The sequence below is a fragment of the Mesoplodon densirostris genome, chromosome 13 (assembly GCF_025265405.1).
Source record: "Mesoplodon densirostris isolate mMesDen1 chromosome 13, mMesDen1 primary haplotype, whole genome shotgun sequence".
NCBI lineage: Eukaryota > Metazoa > Chordata > Mammalia > Artiodactyla > Ziphiidae > Mesoplodon > Mesoplodon densirostris.
In genome coordinates, this window is record NC_082673.1 from 77,226,790 (window position 1) to 77,248,479 (window position 21,690).

General features: G+C 54.1%; 1 protein-coding gene across 1 annotated transcript; it reads left to right on the forward strand.

Annotated features, from left to right (window-relative positions):
* The first annotated feature begins 426 nt into the window (after positions 1-426).
* On the forward strand, positions 427-20,636 carry FAM83A (family with sequence similarity 83 member A). Its single transcript, XM_060116386.1, has 4 exons — positions 427-906; positions 9,226-9,393; positions 10,999-11,123; positions 20,102-20,636. Exons 1-4 carry the CDS (start codon positions 427-429, stop codon positions 20,634-20,636), a joined length of 1,308 nt encoding a protein of 435 aa, XP_059972369.1.
* Positions 20,637-21,690: the final 1,054 nt, after the last annotated feature.

The window sequence follows — 21,690 nt, forward strand, 5'->3', positions numbered from 1 at the left end:
CAGCGGTGACGGTGCTGGGAGAGGCTGCTTGCTTTGTAAATGGGGCCTGAGGGTCTCGGGAGGATTGCACAACAAGCTGGAAAGCCGGCTCACCTCGGCTGCTGGGAGGAGAAGAAGTCTCCCAGGGCTGAGTGTGCCCAGGCGTGATAGAGCCAGCCCTCCTGGCCCGCGGGCAGGGCGGGTGTCACTCAGAGATAAACCAACCCCTGGCAGTGGGTGATGATCGTTGTGAAGCATTGCTCAGGAGTGCAAGATTACCTTGGAGCAGGTAATCCTGGATGCTGGCCGCACAACAGCGCTAGGAGTGGGTGCTTTCCAGACGTGCTGTGAGCCCCGCTCCTCCTGGGTGGTGTGGCCCGCTTGCCCCTGACATCAGGAAGAGCTCAGGTGCCAGCTGCCTCCCCAACGACCGAGGGACAGGGCAGCATGAGCTGGGCAAGGCAGATGGGCAAGATCCAGAAACGCCTGGAAGACGTCAAGAGCCAGTGGGTCCGGCCAGCCAGGGCTGACTTCAGTGACAATGAGAGTGCCCGGCTGGCCACAGATGCCCTCTTAGATGGGGGTCCCGAGGCCTACCGGCGGGTGCTCAGCCAGGAAGGCGAGGTGGACTTCTTGTCCTCGGTGGAGGCCCAGTACATCCAGGCCCAGGCCAAGGAGCCCCACTCTGCCCCGGAGCCCCCAGGAGGGGCGGCGGCAGGTTCCAAGGGACTCGATTCCTGCTCCGTGGCCTCAAGTACCTACTTCCCTGTGGCCTCAGAGGGCAGCGAGCCGGCCTTGCTGCACACCTGGGCCTCAGCCGAGAAGCCCTACCTGAAGGAAAAGTCCAGCGTCACCGTGTACTTCCAGACGGACAAGCACAACAACATCAGGGGCCTCATCCGCCGCTGCATCGCCCGGACCAGCCAGGTAGCGATGGCGGAGTCTGTGTCTCCTTGGCCGTGGGGTGGGGGGACTGGGGGAGGAGAGGAGAGGGAGGTGCGTTCTGCTCTAAGGGATGGAGTCCAGGCGACTGGAGCTTAGGATGGAACCAGGGATGTTACTCTCTGCCTTGCCCTAGATCACTGACTTCCTGATCCCATTTGTCACAGTCTGGGTCCCGGCCACCAGCACCCATCACTGGAACTCTGGCAGTAGCTTCCCATCTGACCCTCCTGTTCCATCTTGATCCCGACCACGTGGTCTCCAAGCTGCTGTAGACACTTTTTATATACTTCAAATTTAACTTGGTCCCTTCGCTGCTTAGAGCCTTCAGTGGCTCCCCGTTGCCCCCAGTGGGACCAGCCGACTCCGTAGCATGGCTCACGGCCTCTCCAGCTCCCCTTCCACCTCCTGCCCCTCAATCCTGAGTGACCTGCAGATTCTCAGACACATCAGGTTCTGTCTTGAGGCCTCTGCACATGCTGTTCCCTCTGCCTGGAGCCCCCTCACCTTCCCTGCTTTTCCCTTAACACCTACTCCTTCTTAGGACCCAGCACTGAAGCCCCGTTCTCAGGAAGCCTTTCCTGAGTTCCCCAGGCTAGGCGAGGTGCCTCACTTCTGTGTTTCTGAATCAAGGGGCCACTCCACTGGGACACAAACTCGCCCCGTTTCCTCTCAGGCTCGGCTTAGACCTGTCTGCCCACAAATTCAGTGCAGCACTTGAATCCAACCTGTGGTCAGGCGGAGGACAGAGGAGACAGGAGAGGTTTCTCCCTCCCCAGAGTGTTTACATTTTAATAAGTGACTTTAGAAGAAGAAAAATCCTTCAAGGCCAGAGCTTAGCTGGCAGAATTTCAGGCACCAGGACCGGCATTTGGCCGGGAGTTCTCCCAATGCTCCTGGAACTGCAGGCCCACAGGGGCTGCCTGCTCCCCTGGGGAATGGGGGGGGAGACTCCAGATCATTCTACCCAGGTGCACAAAATGACTATTCAGCACAGGGGTATGGTTGCCCCTCCACTCTCCTGAAGCTACAGGGGCAGGGGTGAGAGTGGACTCCAAGAAAAGGACTTTGTCATCTGTAAAGAGTCTCTCTCATCACTAAAATTATTTATTTTGTTACATTTAAAAGAATTCAGGGGCTTCCCTGGTGGCGCGGTGGTTGAGAGTCCGCCTGCCGATGCAGGGGATGCGGGTTCGCCCCCCCGTCCGGGAAGATCCCACATGCCGCGGAGCGGCTGGGCCCGTGAGCCATGGCCGCTGAGCCTGCGCGTCCGGAGCCTGTGCTCCGCCACGGGAGAGGCCACAGCAGTGAGAGGCCTGTGTACCGCAAAAATAATAATAATAATATTAATAATTCAAACATGAACAAACTGATATTTAAGCTCATTTTCTGCTGAGATCCCACTCTCATGAAAGAATCCCCTCCCATGTCTAATAGTGTGTGTAATCTCATGGCTCCAGAAGAAGCCACCAGGAGGGGCGAAGCTGTGCTCAAACGGGGACGGAGGGAGTGGAGCTCTGGAGAATAAAATAGAAGGTGACAAGGGGTGGAGCATTGGCTTTTCAGGCTGCTGGGCTACTTTAGAGCAGCATTTCATGCTTCCTTGGCAAGGCAGCCTCAGGAACTGACAGGTGGGCTCAGGCAGGCAGCCAGGAGCGCCCGCACTGCCTGGGGCAGGCTGCACAACGCAGGGCAAGTCCCTTGACCTCCCCAGGCCCCAGATCCCACACTGGACTAAGGGGTCCCTTCCAGCTCCCAGGGCTTGTTCCTAAGTGTGCTACCTCTGGTCTCTGCTGGAGTTCAGTGCTTGCCTGAGGGGGGTGACCAATGGAGTTGGTGAAATTCTCAACCACAGCTGCGGCTCAAAGGGTGAGTGAGACTCCCTGGAGAGAAGCCAGGTTGAGGCTTGTGAAACATCATCTCCTGGCTGAGTGCTTCCCCTTCCCCCTACCCCACCTAGAGAGGCTTCTCTCTGTTCACCTCTGTGGCCTTGAGGCCTGCTGCTGTCCTTTGCTTTATCAACACAGTATGTTACAAATTTAGGACAACACTTAAAGATCAGAAGATTTCACCTGAAAGTAAGAATTTCCAGCTCCTCTTAGCAAGTCGGAAGACCTGGCTCTGTTGGCGCTGAGTTGAGGTCACCTCTTTGGGTGGGTCACCTTTGCTGCAGTCCCCACCACTCCCTCTTGTCCCAGGCCATGATGAACTTCACCCATCTTGTTACCTGTCAGACTCCTGTAGGCAGTTTGCAATACCGCTCCCATACACAACACACACACACACACACACACACAGGGCTCAGGAGTGACCAGTGACCTGTTCCCACAGAGATGCCAGAGGGGGCTGGGTCCCCAGCCACAGGCTGTAGATGGAAGTAGGCTGTGTCCACACAGAGGGAGGAGGACAGGGGGTTTGTTTCTCCCTCTCCTGTGGCTTCAGCCCCCTCGAGAAGAGAAGAGAGGGGCACAAACGGAGCCAGCCTGCTGGGTGTTTCCCGAAGCAGCTTCTGTTCCCTGAGGCGCAGGCGTTCTCCCTCTTTCCCTGCACGCTCTCCTTCCTTGACTCCACAAAGCCGAAGTCGTTGGTCAGGCCCAGGATGGCAGAGCAGAACAAGAGGCCTCCCTCCCTCCAGCCACCTGCCCTTGGGGGAGAGGTGGGAAGAGAGGGGACACTGGTGGATGGCAGTGCTGGGCTTGAGCAACGCTTCGAGCCGGGAAGCAGAGGGGAGGGTGACTAAGGCAGGCATCACAGAAGCGGTGGCCTCTGAAGTGAGTCTCAACAGCTGAGTAAGAGTTTGCTGGGCAGAGAGGGCACGTAAAGGAATTCCAGGTCTAGGGTGTGTCAGATGCAGACGTCAAGAGGAGCGAGAGGTCTGGATGACCTGGAGGTAGAGAGACGTGGAAAGGACTGTCAGTGAGGAAGAGGTTTTCACTCACAGTGTCCTAGAAGCAGGAGGCACCACACACCATGCAGGGCCACACGGGGAGCACCAGGGTCCCTCAGGAGGCAGGAGCCAGGGGAACACACAGGCACAAGCCTTTACTGTGGTTTTGAAGGAAAGGCAAGGCAGGGCCAGGTGAACAGTTTAGGATTGGCTAGTTTGAATAATTCTAGCAGGCTCTGGGCCACATATGGTCCCTGGTTGTCCCATAGCTGGCACTGGGGTGATTTAGGATGGGCAGGGAAATACTGTCTGGATGCTGGAGAGTCCGATAAAGGAGGCTTGGGACATGGCTCTGGATTGCTCGGTTAGCATATCAGAGGCTGCGCCTAGTCGAAGTGCTTGTTTTCTCTAGTAATCAGTTGGCGCTGGGATGTCAAAGTGTCATAAAATGAATTATCCATCCTCCAAGTCTGGTCCAGGATCCCTGAGAGTTCCAAAACCCTTCCAATGGGTCTGGGAGGTCCTGCCCTTTCTAACCACTTATCTGTGTGAGGCCAGATTATCTTTATACATCTCCTTCCCAACAACACATCACAACACACTGCTACAGAAGCCGATGTGAGAACCAGCTGTCTCCTGGTAAGCCAGATACCACAGAGAGTTGCAAAACTGTAAAATAATGCCATTCTGCTCACTCCGTTTTGCTGTTGTTTTGGAAAGTATAGTTATTTTTGCTTTAAAATTGTTATTTATGTTAACATGGAATGGGCTTAATACTGTTTTAAGTAAGGAATATTAGTTATTTTAAAATAACTAATAAACATTAAGAATTTTCTCAGTTTGTTTCTAATTTGACAAGTCTCAGTAGTTATAATCCACATAAACCAAAGCTCTTTGGAATCCTCAGTAAGTTTTAAGAGTGTAAAGGGGTCCCAGGACCAAAAAGTTGGAGAACTTGAGCTGTCCCCTGTCCCTGCTGGATCCCCTCTCCCTCTCCCTTTCACTGCAGAGAGAAGAATCTATTCAGTTCTCTGGGGAGGTGGGGGGAGAGTGGGGCGAGCATGCAGAGGACCAAGGGGGCCGCTGTGAGAAGGCCCCAAAGAAGCTCCCCCCACCCCTAGGTGTCAAGGACCACCTTTTCAGGCCGAGCCCCTGCCCTGGGAGCAGCTGAACAAGGGACAGGGTGGAGGGACGCGACACAGCAAGAAATCTGAGCAGGAACTGCACAATCCTGCCCCCACCCCTACTGCGCCCCCAGGGAGCTGATGAGTAGGTCTGCCCCATGCCTGACAACTGGGATTCCAGGGCCTCGAACACCACCAGGGTCCCCAGGGCAAGGTCTCCGGCTGTTCCCCCAACAAGGGCCGCCGAGGGACGGGCAGACCTGGGAGAGAGGGGTCCAGCCTGCCAGGCCCGTGGGGTCTCTGGGCAACGGGGTGCCTCTACCCAGCCCAGGTCCCGTCTAGGTCCCACCAGAGTAGGGTGGGACGGCCCCCAAGGGCCAGCAGAGGTGCTCCCTGCCCCCCCCCGCCCACCCCGGCATCCTCCTGGGATCTGTGATTGGCATGTCTCCCTTCCCACGGGAGTTCCCTAGAGGAAGCCCCTCTCCCCCTCTGGGAGCCGCGGCTCAGCGCTGGCATATTGTCACTGCTCCAGAATGGCGGTGAGGGAGGGGACCACCAGGCACACCCAGAGGCGACACAAACAGGTGGGAACATGTGGTTGCAGGGGGATGGTCCTCTCACTTCTGCCTTTTTGAGGGCTGTTGGCCCCCTCGCACTGGGGTCAGCAGATAGGTGATGGGGGAGGGTCCACCTGGGCCCCCTTCTCTTCTTCTGTCCACATTCTCTTTGAGTTCTGCTCTGGGGTCCCCCAACCCTCCCAGGGCTCGACTCTCCCTCCTTGGCCCATCCTAACCCACGAGCAAAGGAGGGACAGGCTGTATCTGATGTAAGCAGAGATCACAGCCCTTCTCTTAGGCCTGCAGTAGGCTGCAGTTGGGAGCATGGCTCTGGGTTGGGGTCTGGGGCATCTCCTCGCATTCCAGCTTTTGGAAAGTGACTTAACATCTCTGCACTCCTGGCTCTTCACCCGGGAAGCCAGGGTAACGGTGTTGTGAAGGTTACAGGGGACGGACGAACGGCTGAGAGTAGGTGCTCAAGAAAGAGTTGCTGCTGTTATTACTTATCCACCAAAAGCAAGCTCAAAAAGGGAGCATCAGGGCTTCCTTGGTGGCGCAGTGGTTGGGAGTCCGCCTGCCGATGCAGGGGACACGGGTTCGTGCCCCGGTCCAGGAAGATCCCACATGCCGCGGAGCAGCTGGGCCCGTGAGCCATGGCCGCTGAGCCTGCGCGTCTGCAGCCTGTGCTCCGCAACGGGAGAGGCCACAACAGTGAGAGGCCCGCGTACCGCAAAAAAAAAAAAAAAGGGAGCATCAGCACATAGGAGAGAAAGAGGGAAGAGTAGCAATCGAAGCACAAACTGGGCCATGGGGTGCTAAGTCCCCCCAACAACTGGCCCCAACATGCTTGGTGGTCCCACCGGGACCCAAATCCTCTTTCCCCTCCTGCCCCCTGCCCTTCCCAAAGCAGCAGGATTTCCAGCCCATGAGGAACTCACGTCTGCCGGGCAGGTAGTGAGGGATTCTCAGCCAGGATTTGAGGTCTCCGCAGGATGACCCCTGTCTGTGGGTATCACCCTAGTGGACCAGCAGCCCCATGGCTGGGCCCCGCCATCTCACTGAAACTCCAGATTCTCAGAGTCCGCCGGCCAGGCAGCGCTCCCAGGCCAACTTCCTTCCTTAGCACGGGAAGTACCTCCTTCCCGTTCTCAGCCAACCCCACACCTCGGGGCTGGGCCGTCTGATTGGCCCTAACAAGAACCCTACTCTGTTTCTTTTTTATGCCCATAGTGGTGTGGGCACTAATTTTAACCCTCTCCCGTAACCTGACTTAAAACAACATTCTCTCATGGTGTTATTCTAACATTATCCACACTTGCTCAAGAATAATGCATATAAAAATCACAATCATATTTTAACGACACACTTTACTTTTGCATATGCTTCCGTTTATACTACCTGGGCTTACAGTTAGACCCAACTTACATGACAGTTAATGCTCTTCTATCGTGCAGTGTTTTTTGTTTTTTTTTTTTTTTGCAGTACGCGGGCCTCTCACTGTTGTGGCCTCTCCCGTTGTGGAGCACAGGCTCCGGACGCGCAGGCCCAGCAGCCATGGCTCATGGGCCCAGCCGCTCTGCAGCATGTGGGATCTTCCCAGACTGGGGCATGAACCCGTGTCCCCTGCATCGGCAGGTGGATTCTTAACCACTGCACCAGCAGGGAAGTCCTATAGTTTCTATGTAACCATTATAATAATCATTTTTACTGGCTGCCTAATAATCCACTTCTCAACACACCACAATTTAGGTACTAGGAAGGACTTTTGACTGAGTGACAAAGAGTTCTAGGTCTGTTCCATTCCACTGTGTGGGAGCCTTTCCCACAGCACCAAGCAATTCTTGGACATCAGCTGGGTGTCCTACAACTCAATTCACACCAATCGCAAGCCGAGATTGTCACCTGTGCTTCTGACCAACTAGCGACAGATTAAAGATTCCAACGACCCCTCCTTGGGTTTGATCAATTTGCTAGAGTGGCTGAGAGCAGAGAAACATTTTCCCTAATAGAGTACCGGCTTATTATAAAAGGATATAACTCAGGAACAGCCAGAGGGAAGAGATGCATGGTGCATCTCTCAGTGCACCAATCTCCCTAAACCCTCACGTGTCCAACAACGAGATGCTTTCTGAACCCTCTCCTTTTGGGTGTTTATGGAGCTTCATTACATAGGCATGATTGATCAAATCATTGGCCATTGGTGACTGATTAACCTCCAGCTCCTCCCTTCTCCACCAGGGGCTGTGGGGTTAGACTAAAAGTTCCAACCCACTGATCACAAGGTTGGTCCTCCTGGCAAAGAGCTCCTGCATCCTTAAGTGCCAATGCCCTTAGGTCTGAAAGTCGCCTCATTAACATAACAAAAGACCCCTTTATTGCTCTCAGCTCTCATCAGGTTGGAAATTCCCAGGGTATTAGGAGCTCTGTGCCAGAAACTGATATGAAGACCAAATATACATTTCTTATTATAAGTCACAACATCACAGACAGTAACCCCAAAAGCTTAAGAAGAGGACCATGCATTGACATCCTCAGTGGACAAGTCAAGCATAGGATTGGCTTCAGGGGTACCTGAAATCAGATGTTGAAAGGATGCTGCTGGGCATCTGTCTCCACCTCTTAGCCCTGGTTTCTTCAGATCTGGCTTTGCTTTCAGGCAGGCTGTCCCCACATGGGGCAAGATGGCTGCCAGCAGCTGTAGTTTATAATCTACTAGCTAAGCAATCCCAGTAGAAGGAATGCCTCCTTTCCCCAGGAGTCCCAGCAAAAGTCCTGGGCTGACTCCCATGAGGATAACATGTCATGTGACCACCTTTGGGCCAATTCCTGTGGCCAGTGGTCTGGCTTCAGTGTGCCTCCCCCGCACCCAATCCAGGGCACGGCAGTAACCCCACCCAAAGCACATGGATGGTGGAGCAGAGGTAATTCCTTCAAGTGAGCTTGGGGGAGTTCCCTGGCGGTCCAGTGGTTAGAACTGGGCGCTTCCGCTGCAGGGGGCCTGGGGTCTATCCCTGGCTGGGGAACTAAGATCCCACAAGTCGCACGGTGTGGCCAAAAATAAAATAAAGTGAGCTCGGGGTGCTGTTGGCAGGAAGGAGGGGTGCCTGGTAGGCAGGAACACATACGTCTCTCCCCATTGTTGGCTATCTAGGGCCCCCCACCCCCCAAGTTTCTGCTAAGATGGAGGATGCAGTACCTGCTGGCTGAGCAGGACTCCCTTCTCCATCCCACTGGGGCAGCTCACTCTAGTCTAGTTTATATCCCCTGGGGTCTCCACAGGGATTTTGTTTGAGGCGAGGATTCCACGGCTTAAAAACATTTGAAAGCCAGTGGCCCTAGAGTGCCTTAAAGCTCCAAATGGCTGAGAACCTGTGACTTTAAATCTGTCCCTCTCCTGTGACCCTGCCAGGCCGCCTCCTCTTGGCCTCATCTCCCCCCACCCCGCCTCCTCTTTTTGCTCATCTCCCCTTCGTCCTCTGCACTCTCCACGCCAGCAGTGGGTGGAGAGGCCAGAGGACCTGTGGTGGGGCTGGAGAGGTGACGTCAGGACAGAGGCAGGCCCCGCACGGCAGCTCTGCGCCCCTCCTTGAGTCCTGCCCTGTCAGACCCTCCCCGCTCCAGCGCAGCAGCAAAGGGAACAGCTCTCCCAGGCCAGCTGGGACTGAGGGGGTTTGGCTGCAAGAAGTCAGCACCTGGCCCTGACTCTCTGGGGTCCGACCCCTCTGCCCTGGCCCAGGTCCTGGCCATCCTGATGGATGTGTTCACGGACGTGGAGATCTTCTGTGACATCCTAGAGGCGGCCAACAAGCGCGGGGTGTTCGTCTGTGTGCTCCTGGACCAGGGAGGCGTGAAGCTCTTCCGGGAGATGTGTGACAAAGCCCAGATCTCTGACAGTCACCTCAAGGTAGGGTCCCGTGACAGTGTAAAAGGTATTTTGTGTTGGGATAGAATAGGCTACGCATGCCCCCATCTCAATGGCTTAACATAACACACGTTCCTTTCTTGCTCAAGGTCCAGTCCAGACGGCCCTCCCTCACCTTGTAGCTGCACCATAAGGAATACACGGCCCCCGAGACATGGTGACAGGGAGAGAGAGGGAGGGAGGATTCCGAGGGATGATTTTAGGACCTGGCCTGGAAGAGATTTCCATCATTCCCACTCATAGCCCTTTGACCTCACACAGCTCCACTGGGGCCTGGGAAGGATAAAGGGGCCCGACCTCTGCCTTTTCTCCTCTCAGCTGAGGAGACCCAGTGGATGCACTTCCAGGGCAGGGAGACATCCAGGACCCGTGTGATGCATCTTTAGGACTCCATGGCCCCAACAGGATGCTGACCCTCTTGGACTTAACCAAACTCCTCACTTCCTTCTTCCCGCAAGGAGAAGGGAAACCCAGAGATGAGGGTTCATTTAGTCATGGCAAATTTGCGGCAGCTAATTCAAGCTCTAACATGAAACCGCCCACAGCTTTCACAAGCAGACCCAGCTCAACAGCTGACAGGTGGTTTCCTTGGTGACTGCCCCCCAGCTCAGGCAGGTCAGCCTCAGGAGACCCCAACCTGCCCGCCTTCCTCCTTCCCTTCCCCTCCACACTGACCGGGATGCAGCTGAGTCCAGGCACCTCCGGTCGCCACAGGCCTCAGGTCCCCCGACTGCTGGGTCTGCTTGACGTAACGTGGATCACACGGCCTCAGCATGAGGCCATCGAAACAGGTCCAGAGAGTCAGTGCAGGCCTTGTCCTCATGGCCCACACCCGCTGCACCAAGGGACAATGGGACATGGCCCTGCTCCCGCCACCCCCAGAGCTTGTGGAGAGGCTGGAAGGAGTGGTTGGAGGCGCTGGGCATCCCCTTCCCAGAGCCCGCCCAGCTACCAGCGGGCATTCCCAGCAACAGGAGCGTCCCGCCGGCCTCCGACAGCCCCCTGCCTCACCTGCCTTGCATTTCTTCAGCTTCCAGGGGTGCCGGCTTGAGGGCTGGAGCAGCGGGTGCCACTGGGGAGGAAAGGGACAAACAGGGCCACAATTTGGGCTGTGGCCACACCTTTTCTTACAGCAATCTAGGGTCCATTGAGGTCTCCACAAAGCCGCCCCTCTGATTGCACTGGGCCTTCCCTCTGACCAGCCTGGAGTCAGGGACTCATGTCACTAAAGCCACTTACAGGGTGAGGCTGGGCTTGCCAGACCTCTGTGGGCGACGGGAGCCTGGACTGAGGGCTCTGTGGACACCAGGCCCTCATCCCCCTTCTATTTTCTGCTTTGTTTGAGTTCTACCATCTCCCCTTTCTTTTCTTTTCTTCTTCTTCCCCCCCCCCATTACTCAAATAATGTCAGGACATTGAAGAAAATTTAGAAAATTCAGCCAAGGAAAACATAACAATGGCCCACAATCTCAGCAACTAGCAATAACCTGTTTACTCTTGGCGAGCATCCTTCCAGATGTTTTCTTAGGCAAGTGCGTATCTCTGGGTACGCAATTAGCGCGGACACCTTGACTTCCCTTGCCACAGAACGTTGCCATCCAGAGCGTGGAAGGAGAGGTGTACTGCGCCAAATCAGGCAGGAAGTTCGCCGGCCAAATCCAGGACAAGTTCATCATCTCCGACTGGAGATACGTCCTGTGCGGATCGTACAGGTGAGCGCTGCGCTTCACCTTCTGTCGGGGCTTTGCGGAGGCCGAGGCCCACACGCCCACCAGCAACCCCCTGGGGGAGCTGGGGACTCATCATATACACGAGGCTGGAGGCAGGACCAGCCTGGGCGAAAGGGGAAAATCTGGGCCCTTCCTGGGAGGACTTCGGGGTAGGGAGACACTTCCAAGTGCCTTGGTTTCCCTTTACGTGGCAATAGGACATAAAATCCTGTCTCCCTCCTCAGATCTCTCAGGTGTGATTCTAAAGCCATGCGATTTGTTTGGTTGTGTATGGGGGCCCCATTTTATTTTTAAAATGTTTGGTTATTTTAATATAGTGAATGTATTGAGACGTAATTCACATGTCAGATACTTCACCCATTTAAAGTGTGCAATTCTTTTTAGCATCGCTTTTCTCATCCGTAAAATGGGGATAACAATACTTCCCCTTGCAGACTATTGTTAAGACTCAATGAGATAAAATTTGCAAAGTGTAGTGTAGCTCCCAGCACACAGTAGGTGCTCAATAAGTGGTTGCTATCAGCCAGCCAAAGCCCCAAGGGAAGGGACATGGAATAGGCAAGACTTGAAAGGGTGTGGGCTGAGAAGACACTGGTCGAGAAGGGCTGCCCAGCAGAGCAGGCCTGAGCGACGCCACATTGGCTGGGGGAGAGGGTGTGTGGGCCCCGAGAAGACTGGAGAGCACCGAGACAGCCCTCCTCTCCCTTCAGAATTGCCAGGGCTTGCTGAGCTGTCACCATGCCCTAGGTAAGATGACAAGCGTCCCCCTCTGTGGCCCCTGACCACCAGCTTCCCGGCCCCTCCTCCACTTCCCTGTCAAAAGTGTCTCCAAATTTCATGGGACCTCAGGCTGGCGCTAGGGGCCGGAAGTGGCAGCAACCCAGCCTAGAAGCCAGATAAGCTCAGTTCAGTTCCCAGCTCTGCAGCTTCCCGGCTGTGTGACCTCAGGCAAGTCACTGCACCTCTCTGTTCCTCCATTCACTTACCAGCTATGTAGAGACCTAGTAGATACAGAGCAGGCCTGCTGCAGGCATGGAACACGATAGGGCTCCCTCCTGCAGCTCCGCTCAAACTAGGCGGGTAACCGATAACAAACCCAGGGGAGGGAAGGGGGCCCGGGACGGCGCCAGGGTGCCCCTCTCTGGCTCCCCATCTCCACCTCTTCCTGAGCCTGTCCTCTTCAGCTGTGCGAAGGGCCTGTGGCCTCCACCTCACAGGCTGCAGTAGAGGAAGCTGGGAGGCACTGTCCCTCTGCGAGGGGAAGAGCTAACGTTTTACAGCTAGTGTGCAGGGAGGGGGCTCGGGGACGAGGCAGCCCGGAGGGGACACCTCCAGTGTCCTGGGGTCACTGAGTCCACGTCTGTTTCCACCCACAGCCTCTCCCCTCATCCTCTGCTCTATCCGGGGGCACCTGTGGAAAACGGAGCCCCCCTGCTTCTGATTCTCAGGCCCTGTCTCCAGCCCTCGGTTGTTTGTAAGAGGCTGAGGTGGGGCTGAGCTCCCCTCCCCAAGCGGCCAAAGCCACCTGATCAGCCTTTGGTTCTGTCCCTAGAGAGGGACAAAGGCCTCTGGGCAGCAAGCAAATAAAGCTCAGGGCGGGAGCTCAGCCTAAAACCCTACATCAGGCCTCTGACCTTGACCAAGCACCATTAGACCGAGTTCACCACCTGGAGGGGAAGGGTGAGGTCTGGGCCTGGGCAGTTGTCCCAGACCCAGGAGCCAAGCCTGGAGGGAGGGGGTCAATCAAAGCAGAGGAATTCTCGCACTCTTTTTTATTAGGTGAAATTCACGTTAACATAACTTAACCATTTAAAATGTACAATTCAGAGGCATGTAGTACATTCACAGTGTGTGCAACCATCACCACTATCTAGTTCCAAAACACTTTCATTGCCCCCCAAAGAAACCACGCACCCATTGTACGGGGAGGAAGAACTCTTTTCTTTTTTGGCTACACAGCTTGTGGGACCTTAGTTCCCTGACCAGGGATCGAACCTGTGCTCCCTGAAGTGGAAGTGCAGTGGTCCCGTGCCACCACTGGACCACCAGGGAAGTCCCAGGAAACACTTTTTTCTAATACCTTTCTCAGTTCTCTGGCTGGGCCCCTGTAAAATGGACTGGTGAGAGACAGATTAACAGGAGAAAAGCAAACAAATCTATTTAGTACAAGTTTTACGTGACACAGGAACCTTCAAAAGGAAATGAAGACCCAAAGAAATGGTTAAACCTGAGTGTTTTTTTTTTTTTTTTTTCCCCTGCGGTACGCGGGCCTCTCACTGTTGTGGCCTCTCCAGTTGCGGAGCACAGGCTCCGGACGCGCAGGCTCAGTGGCCGTGGCTCACGGGCCCAGCTGCTCCGCGGCATGTGGGATCTTCCCGGACCAGGGCACGAACCCGTGTCCCCTGCAGCGGCAGGTGGACTCTCAACCACTGCGCCACCAGGGAAGCCCCAACCTGAGTGTTTTTATATGAGGTTGGATGAAGAACGGGCAGTCACGGAAAAACGTGATAGGATGAAAGGGAAGAGCTAAGGGTAGTTACTGGGGGAAACAGAGCCAGGCCGGTCCATTCGGATCCCTCTGAGTCCCCCTGCCCTTGGAGAATAAGGATGCTCCTTTCCTCTGGGTACAGGGAGGGCATCTCTCACATGAGGGCCTTGTGACTGGCTTCAGGGAGAAGAGGGAGGTCAGAGAGTCCTTCCTGCACCTGCTTCTCAAATTCCTTCAGCTCAAAAGAACGTCTTTTGTCAGAGCGGCATACACAGACGTGGGGATGACATATCCACAGCCCCTCCACCACGAAGCAGTCACTTCCCCTTCCCCATCTTTGAGCAGCCAGTTGTGTGACTGGCAAGTGGCTTATTTAGCCATTAAAACGATTTCCTTACATTTGAAAGGGACAGAGAAAGAAATTCTGAATGGAGGTGAAGCGGGGGAAGAAGCCTCTCCTCTTATTTTCAATAAGGAGAATGAACTCTCTCAGTTTTCATCTGTATTTGCCCTTTGAGCTCACCATGCAGGGGTGGCCTTGCCCTTGGAAGGGGAGAAGGAAGCATAACCACCTTGCTGAGCTTTGTGCCAGGCCCTGGGCCAGGTGCCATCAGACCTGTAGTAAGGATTTAATCTTCGTGACTTTTTTTTTTTTTTTTTTTTTGCCTTGCCGCACGGCATGCGGGATCTTAGCTCCCCAACTGGGGAGCAAACCCATGCCCCCTGCAGTGGAAGTGCAGAGTCCTAACCACTGGACCGCCAGGGAAGTCCCTTAATCCTCGTGACATTTGGAGGGAGGCATTGTTCTTCTAACTGACAGATGGGTACCGAGGCACAGAGAGGGTAGGTGACTGGGTCAGGGTCACAGCTTCCTTGACTAGGATCTCCAGCTCATTAGCGCCTGCTGAGGCCAGGTCGGGCTTGATATGGGAGGTGCCAGGAGGAAGGTGGCAGTGGGCTTGAAGACATGCCGGGCCACTCCTGGGAACTGTGGAGAATCCAGCTTCTGGAGGGAGGGCAGGACGACTATAATGTTTTTGCTCTCAACATTCAAAGGTCATCTGTTTGCCAGCCTTTCAGAGGATCCTTTTCCCTGGGACCCTTAGAGCTGTTTCCAGTAAAAACAAAAAATCAATCAGAAAAGGCTTCACCCCATCCTTTCAGTCCACCTGTCCCTGGGCTGCAGATATTTGGGCCCCCCTCTCTGGTTGCACACAGTTCTCCCAAACTGAAGGGCTCTGTCCACTTCTCTGGCTGAGCTGCCGGGGTGGGAGTGGGGAGGGTGTGCGTTTCAACATTTCAGCTCTTGTTGAGGGTCTCGCCCAGCACAGGTGCTGTGCCACGTGCTAGGGACACAGAACTCCTCTCTCTTGTCAAGAAATGTAGATGAATGACCACAGGGCGTGGTACGGTGTGTGCTCTAAGATCAGCATGAGCTGAGAAAGTGCTCTGGGGTCAGCCAGGAGGGAGCTCCCACTTCTGCTGGCAGGTCCAGGAGGTTGGATTGAGGCTTGGAGGACGAAGAAGATTGGGGCGGGGGTGAGGTGCAGAATCAGGCAGCTGCAACAGCATGAGTGACAGCATGGTATCAGCATGGCCTTCCAACCGGCTCCTGAGTCCACTCCTGCCCTGACCCCTGCGGCCACCCTGGGCTTTACCAGGAACAGAAAGATTTTTAAACACAAACAAGATCAAATCACTTCCATCCTTAAAATCCTTCCATGCATGTCATTGCTCCTGGGGGGGAAAAAAAATCCACCTTCTTACTGCGGCCTCTGTCTTAGCAGGAATCTTCTTCCCCTGCTCTGTGCTGCAGCCATACTGGCCTCCTCCCAGGTCTTTCATGCCTCAGGGTCTGTACACTCCCGTTTATTCCCTTTGCTGGACAGCTCAATCCTGTTGTCTTTACCTTGCTAACTCATCTTGCCAGAGGCAGCTTCCAGATCATTCCCTAGAGACCTTTTCTGCGAACTTGTTTAGCCAAGATTTAAGAAAGATGATGTCGGGGCCTGGGCTGGGTCTGTTTTCTTTTCTATTGCTTCCTGGCAGGAAGTTCAGTTAATACGGTGCCGGTATGTTTATACATGACCATAAATATTTGTTGAATGAATGGATGTTCATGTTAGGTCCTGGCCGTCCAGTATGGCTAGAGGAATACAGCTTTTGAAACTGTGCATCCCTGTCTATGAAACTGACTTAGTGGATGATCCCCAGAATTCTTCAAAAATGAAATAGAACAAAAATAATCAGAGCACACTGAGGTAAAGGATGTTCTGGAGATTGTTGTGAGGTTATGTATGTCTCTGTGTATGTGAGTAGGTTACAGTGTATCAGTAAAATGTATTTCTCCAAGAACAGCCAAGATGAGTCTGAAGAAAAACAGGCAGAGCGGACTTGCCCTTCCAGATGGAGCTGTAGTAACCAAGACAATGTGGCACTGGGCGAAGGACACACACACAGTGACAAATGGAACAGAACAGAAAGCCCAGACACAGACTCCCACATGACAGGGCATGTCAGAGCAGTGGGGAAAGGTGAAACCGGAAAAAAAAATTCTCCATGTGAAAAGTTGGATTCTACTTCACACATACACACGCACACATGCGGTGCACACACACAAAATCACCTCCTAATAGATTAAAAGAACTTAAATGTCAAAAACAAATTTTAAGACTCTTAGTAGGAAATATAGACGAATGTCTTTTAGACCTTAGGATAAGGATTCGGTGTCTTAACAGAGCCCCCCCTCTGTGTTAAACAGAACACAAAAAAAGCATTCACTATAAAAGATTGCTAAATCTGACTGTATTACAGTTAAGAACCCTGGTTCCCTCAAGGACAGCTCAAAGGATGTGAAAAGTCAGACTACAAACCGGGAGCAGGTTTGCATGATGCCCTGACAAGATTAGAGTCAAGAATCACAATGAACTCCCACAAACCACAAGAGAAACAGCACAATGGAAGTGTGGGCGGCGGGGGTGGTGGTGGTGTGAGAGCAGGCTTTTCACGGGGAGGAAACACACGAAAAGATGTTCAGCATCCTCAGTGATCAGGAAAATGCAAATCAAGGCTAGAATGAGGTAACCATTTTATACCTATTCAGCAAAAAAAAACTGGGTTGGCCAAAAAGTTCATTTAGGTTTTTCCATAGCATCTTACAGAAAAACCTGAACAAACTTTTTGGCCAGCCAGTGAGAAGCCTGACAGTACAAATAGTGCATTTACAAATTTCTACACTGCTGATGGGACTGCAACTCCGTACAGTGACTTTGGAAAGAGTATGGCATTTTCTCTAAAACAACATTCACCTAGCTTTATCCAGCAATTCCACTCCTAGGTGTATTTCCAAGAGAAACGGGTCCACAGGACAGTAGAAGACAGGTATGAGTGTTCACAGCAGCACTGGTCACAACAGAAGAACCATGGAAACAACCCAAATGCCTATCAATGAGAGAATGTATGAATAAACCATGATATAGCCCCCAGTGGAATATCATACAACAGTCAAAGACAAGAGAAGTACAGCAACAAGAGATAACATAGATAAACTGCAATGTTTAAGTGAAAAAAAATCCCCAAAGATTAATCCCCAAAGATATATGTTAAAAACAACTAAAACAGGGCCTCCCTGGTGGCGCAAGTGGTTGAGAGTCCGCCTGCCGATGCAGGGGATACGGGTTCGTGCCCCGGTCTGGGAGGATCCCATATGCCGCGGAGCGGCTGGGCCCGTGAGCCATGGCCGCTGAGCCTGTGCGTCCGGAGCCTGCGCGTCCGGAGCCTGTGCTCCGCAACGGGGGAGGCCACAACAGTGAGAGGCCCGCATACCGCAAAAAAAAAAAAAAAAAAAAAAAAACAACTAAAACAGAAATATTTACCGTTGTTCCTCCGCATCTGTGGGGGATTGGTTCTAGTATCCCCACAGATACCAAAATCTGAGGATGCTCAAGTGCCTTATATAAAATGGTGTAGTATTTGCATATAACTTAGCCATATCCTCCTGAATACTTTAAATCATCTCTAGATTACTTATAATACCTAATACGATGTAAATACTATGTAAATAGTTGCCAATGGGGCAAATTCAAGTCTTGCCTTTTGAAACTTTCTGGAAAAATTTTTTCTGAGTATTTTCCGTCTGTGGTTGGTGGAATCGTCAGATGCAGAACTCGAGTACATGGAAGGCTGACGGTACTTTCAAGAGTATAGAAAACTTTTACTATGGAAAAAGGAAAGTATGGGAACCATGACACAGGATTCTGGGTGATGATTTCCTCTATTTGGGGGAAACTGGATGGGTTCCTAGGAGGGACCATGTGATTAGATGCTGGTTATTGTCAAAATGCTTTTTATTTTAGGTGATGGGTTCATAGGTGCTTATTAGATTATTTAAAATAACTAAGTAAAGGGATTTCCCTGGCGGTCCAGTGGTTAGGACTCTGCACTTTCACTGCCAAGAGCCCGGGTTCAATCCCTGGCCGGGGAACTAAGATCCCACAAGCCGCTTGGCGTGGCCCAAATATAAAATAAAGCTGCAGAAATGTAAATGGGCCATTAATAGATCAATGATGAGAGTGGTTCTTGAGCCAAAAATTATGATTAAATCAACTATCTGTACTTAAGGGCCAAAAAAACAATAAAAATAAAATGTAGGGCCTCCCTGGTGGCGCAGTGGTTGAGAGTCCGCCTGCCGATGCAGGGGATACGGGTTCGTGCCCCGGTCTGGGAGGATCCCATATGCCGCGGAGCGGCTGGGCCCGTGAGCCATGGCCGCTGGGCCTGCGCATCCGGAGCCTGTGCTCCGCAACTGGAGAGGCCACAGCAGTGAGAGGCCCGCATACCGCAAAAAAATAAAATAAATAAATAAATAAAATAAAATGTAATTCTTACCATGGGTGGTGATAAAAGAAAGTGTAAAAGCTAGAGCACAGGACGAATGGTCATGTGGGGTGTAGAGGAGGGAAACCCATGAGCAGTGAGCAGGGTCAGGGGATGGCACTCAGGTGGTGCAGGGATACACAAGGGGCACAGGGGCACAGAGGGTGCATGGGGGCCTGAAACGCTGCCAGGGCACCTTTGGACCTGCCTTTTTTGGGGGGGTGGGGCCATGTGGCGGGAGGGATCCTAGTTCCCTGACCAAGGATCGAACCCGTGACCCTTGGAGTGGAAGTGCGGAGCGTCTCAACCACTGGACCGCCAGGGAAGTCCCCTAGACCTGCTTTGTTAAGAAAGCATGCAGTTGCTTGTTCTCATCTAGCCTGATTCCAAAGAACACAGGGTGATTGATTTCTTCGTGTAGCCAAGAGTCTGGCTGTCCCGGAGTTTGCTGCCTTCCCCGTCACCTGGTTGGCCAGAGGCACGGCATCAGCTGCTCACCTCTCTGGGGGCGTGGGTGGCTCCTGGGCAGGCGGTGAGGTTTAAACAAAGCCTCGCTGCTCTTCCCAGGGTTGCTCCGGCCCCGTGTGGGCCCCGCCCGGCCTCACAGAGCAGGGGACTCCAGAAGCTGGGCCCGCCTTTTGGTGGCAAGACACGTGGGCTGGGGGCTGGGGGCTGGGGGCTGAGACTCTTGGTTGGGTCCTTTCTGTCCCCCCCAGTGACCCTGTCCCCCTCTGACCATGCTGTCCCCATTGCTCCCCACGCCTAGGTCCACAGTATTAGGGACCCAGGAATCTCTCAAATGATGTTCTTGGTGGGTCTTCTGTGCTGCCACCAGGCTTTTTTGCAGGGAGTGGGGTGATGAGGGGAGTTTCCCATCAGAGATAGAAAGGAATCTGTTTAAATTAGGGAATCATAAAAGGTAACACACAAATGCCTTGAACATTTTGTTTCCATTTAAAATGTGTCAATGGAGGGAAGGCCAAGGCCTCTGCTTAAGGGCGGCCTCCCGTGGGTGTCTGGGCAAGCGCACTGATGCGGTGTCTTTCCCATCCTGTGGGCTCACCCCTGTGCTCTCCTTTCCATCCCCCAAAGAGCACAGGATTCTCCCTCCCACTCGCACCCCTTCCGGCCCATTTGCCTGAAAACTGGGCTACACCCTTCAGCTTTTCATGGAAATACAGCGCTTCCTTCCAAGGAGCAGCCCCAGACTGCTAACCTATCTGGTTAGAAGAGGCAGGTGTCACACATGTCACAGGTGGAGCCGCTAAGGCCCCAGCAGCTGGTGACTCACATCAGCACAGAACTGGGGACACTGGCACTCGGCCCCTTTGTGCCTCCACAGGGATCTTCTAAGGGGCCATAACCTGAGCATCAGGAGGGAACACTGACCGGAGACCCGGATTCACTCTGCATCTTAACTACTCCCCTGTGAACATTTGCTGGTCTCTGAGCTTCAGTCCTCCCGTCTGTGGGAGGGGATAACCAGGGTTTGGGCCTGGGTGGAAGGAGCGGTGGGCACGCGTCAGTGACCCTCCGGGAGCAGGGTGCCCGAGGCCTCCGCATCCCCGCCCCTCACTCTCTCTCCTCTCGCCTCCAGCTTCACCTGGCTCTGCGGGCACGTGCACAGGAACATCCTCTCCAAGTTCACGGGCCAGGCGGTGGAGCTGTTCGACGAGGAGTTCCGCCACCTCTACGCCTCCTCCAAGCCCGTGATGGGCCTCAGGTCGCCCAGGCCGGCCGCACCCCTCCAGCCCAGAGCAGCCCCCGGCCCCCGACCCGGCCGCCGCAGCGGCAGTAGCTGCTCCACCAGCGACCACGCGTCCTCCAACCCCTTCAGCAGCCAGTCGACAGGCAGCAACCCCCAGAACCGGAGTCTGTCCACGTCCTCGGGGCCCGGCAGCCCCCTGGCCCCAAACCCACCTCTGGCCCCCAGGTTCCAGCCCTATCATGGCCCTTGGGGGGCCCTGACCTTACAGGCCCGCTTCTCCCCGAGGCCCCACGATGGCCTGTCTGCTCTCTACAGCAACCTCAACGGCTATAGGCCTATGCGGCTGCAGGTCGAGCAGCTTGGCCTGGTGCCCAGGGTGGCCCACACCCGGAGGCCCTTTCTACAGGCCTCCCCGAATTTCTGAAGGGTCCCTTCCTCCAGCTGACCTCCCCAGGGCCAAAGCTGGGCATTCTTGGATTTTCTGGCTCAAGGACCCCACTTTAACCAGTGGCCCTTTGAACTAAAGGCACTTGGACGAAACCGTTGCCTGTGTTTGAATGTTCCCAGGGCTCAGACCGTTCGCCTGCTGACCCCCACACTTCCCTGGGTTCCCCTCTCTAGTACGGCCTATGCAGCACATTCCAGAAGTTTCCAGGGAGGTGGGGGGCAGGGAGCTAGAGGACAAAATCATGAAAATAGAGCCCCTTTCTCCAAAGAGCAACCAGTGCTTTCGTATTAACATTTTCCGAATCTCTGTAATGTGAGACGGGGCTGATGCAGCCCAAGTTTTACATATGGGTAAACTGAGGCACTGAGAGGCAGGGGGTGGGTGTGACCCAGGTACTCCTGTGTCCCAGTGCCCAGGGGTGGTCTGCTCCCCAGAGATTCTGGAGAGACAGATTCAGGAGAAAGTATGGGGACATTCTAGATGTTTCTGGGAGGGGAGGGAAACCTCCTCCCTGGAAAAGCATAATACTAGAGTATCCCTGGCCCGATGAATTAGGGATGAGGCCCCAGAACCTGCCACTGTAAGTTGTGTGTGGCTGGTTGAAAGTGTGGCCACCAAGGGTGGAGCAAACCAAGGCATCCAGGGGATGGAGATGGACAAGGCAGTTTGGCAGCTCAGGTTTTTGCTCTGAAGAGCCTTGGGCTGGCCTGGAGGTCCCTGGAGTCTGGGCTGGATCCCAGGGGTTTGAGTCGTCAGATCTGGGAGTGGCCCTGCAGCGGTGCTTCAGGAAGCCTTGAGCAACCAGTGAGGACCCCGCATTGACCTTGCAGCTACCAGGCGTCGTCAGCTACCTCCAGATCCAGGCCCCTCTACCTGGCGTGTGGACGTCCTGCAGCAGGAAGGCTGGGCCCTCACCAGTCCCGTCATTCTTTCCTTCTCAGAGTCACAGCATGTCCTGCTTGTTCCTGGGGTGGTAACAGATCCTAAGGCCACAGCCTTGCTGGGGTAGAAAGAAGAACACAGGATGCTG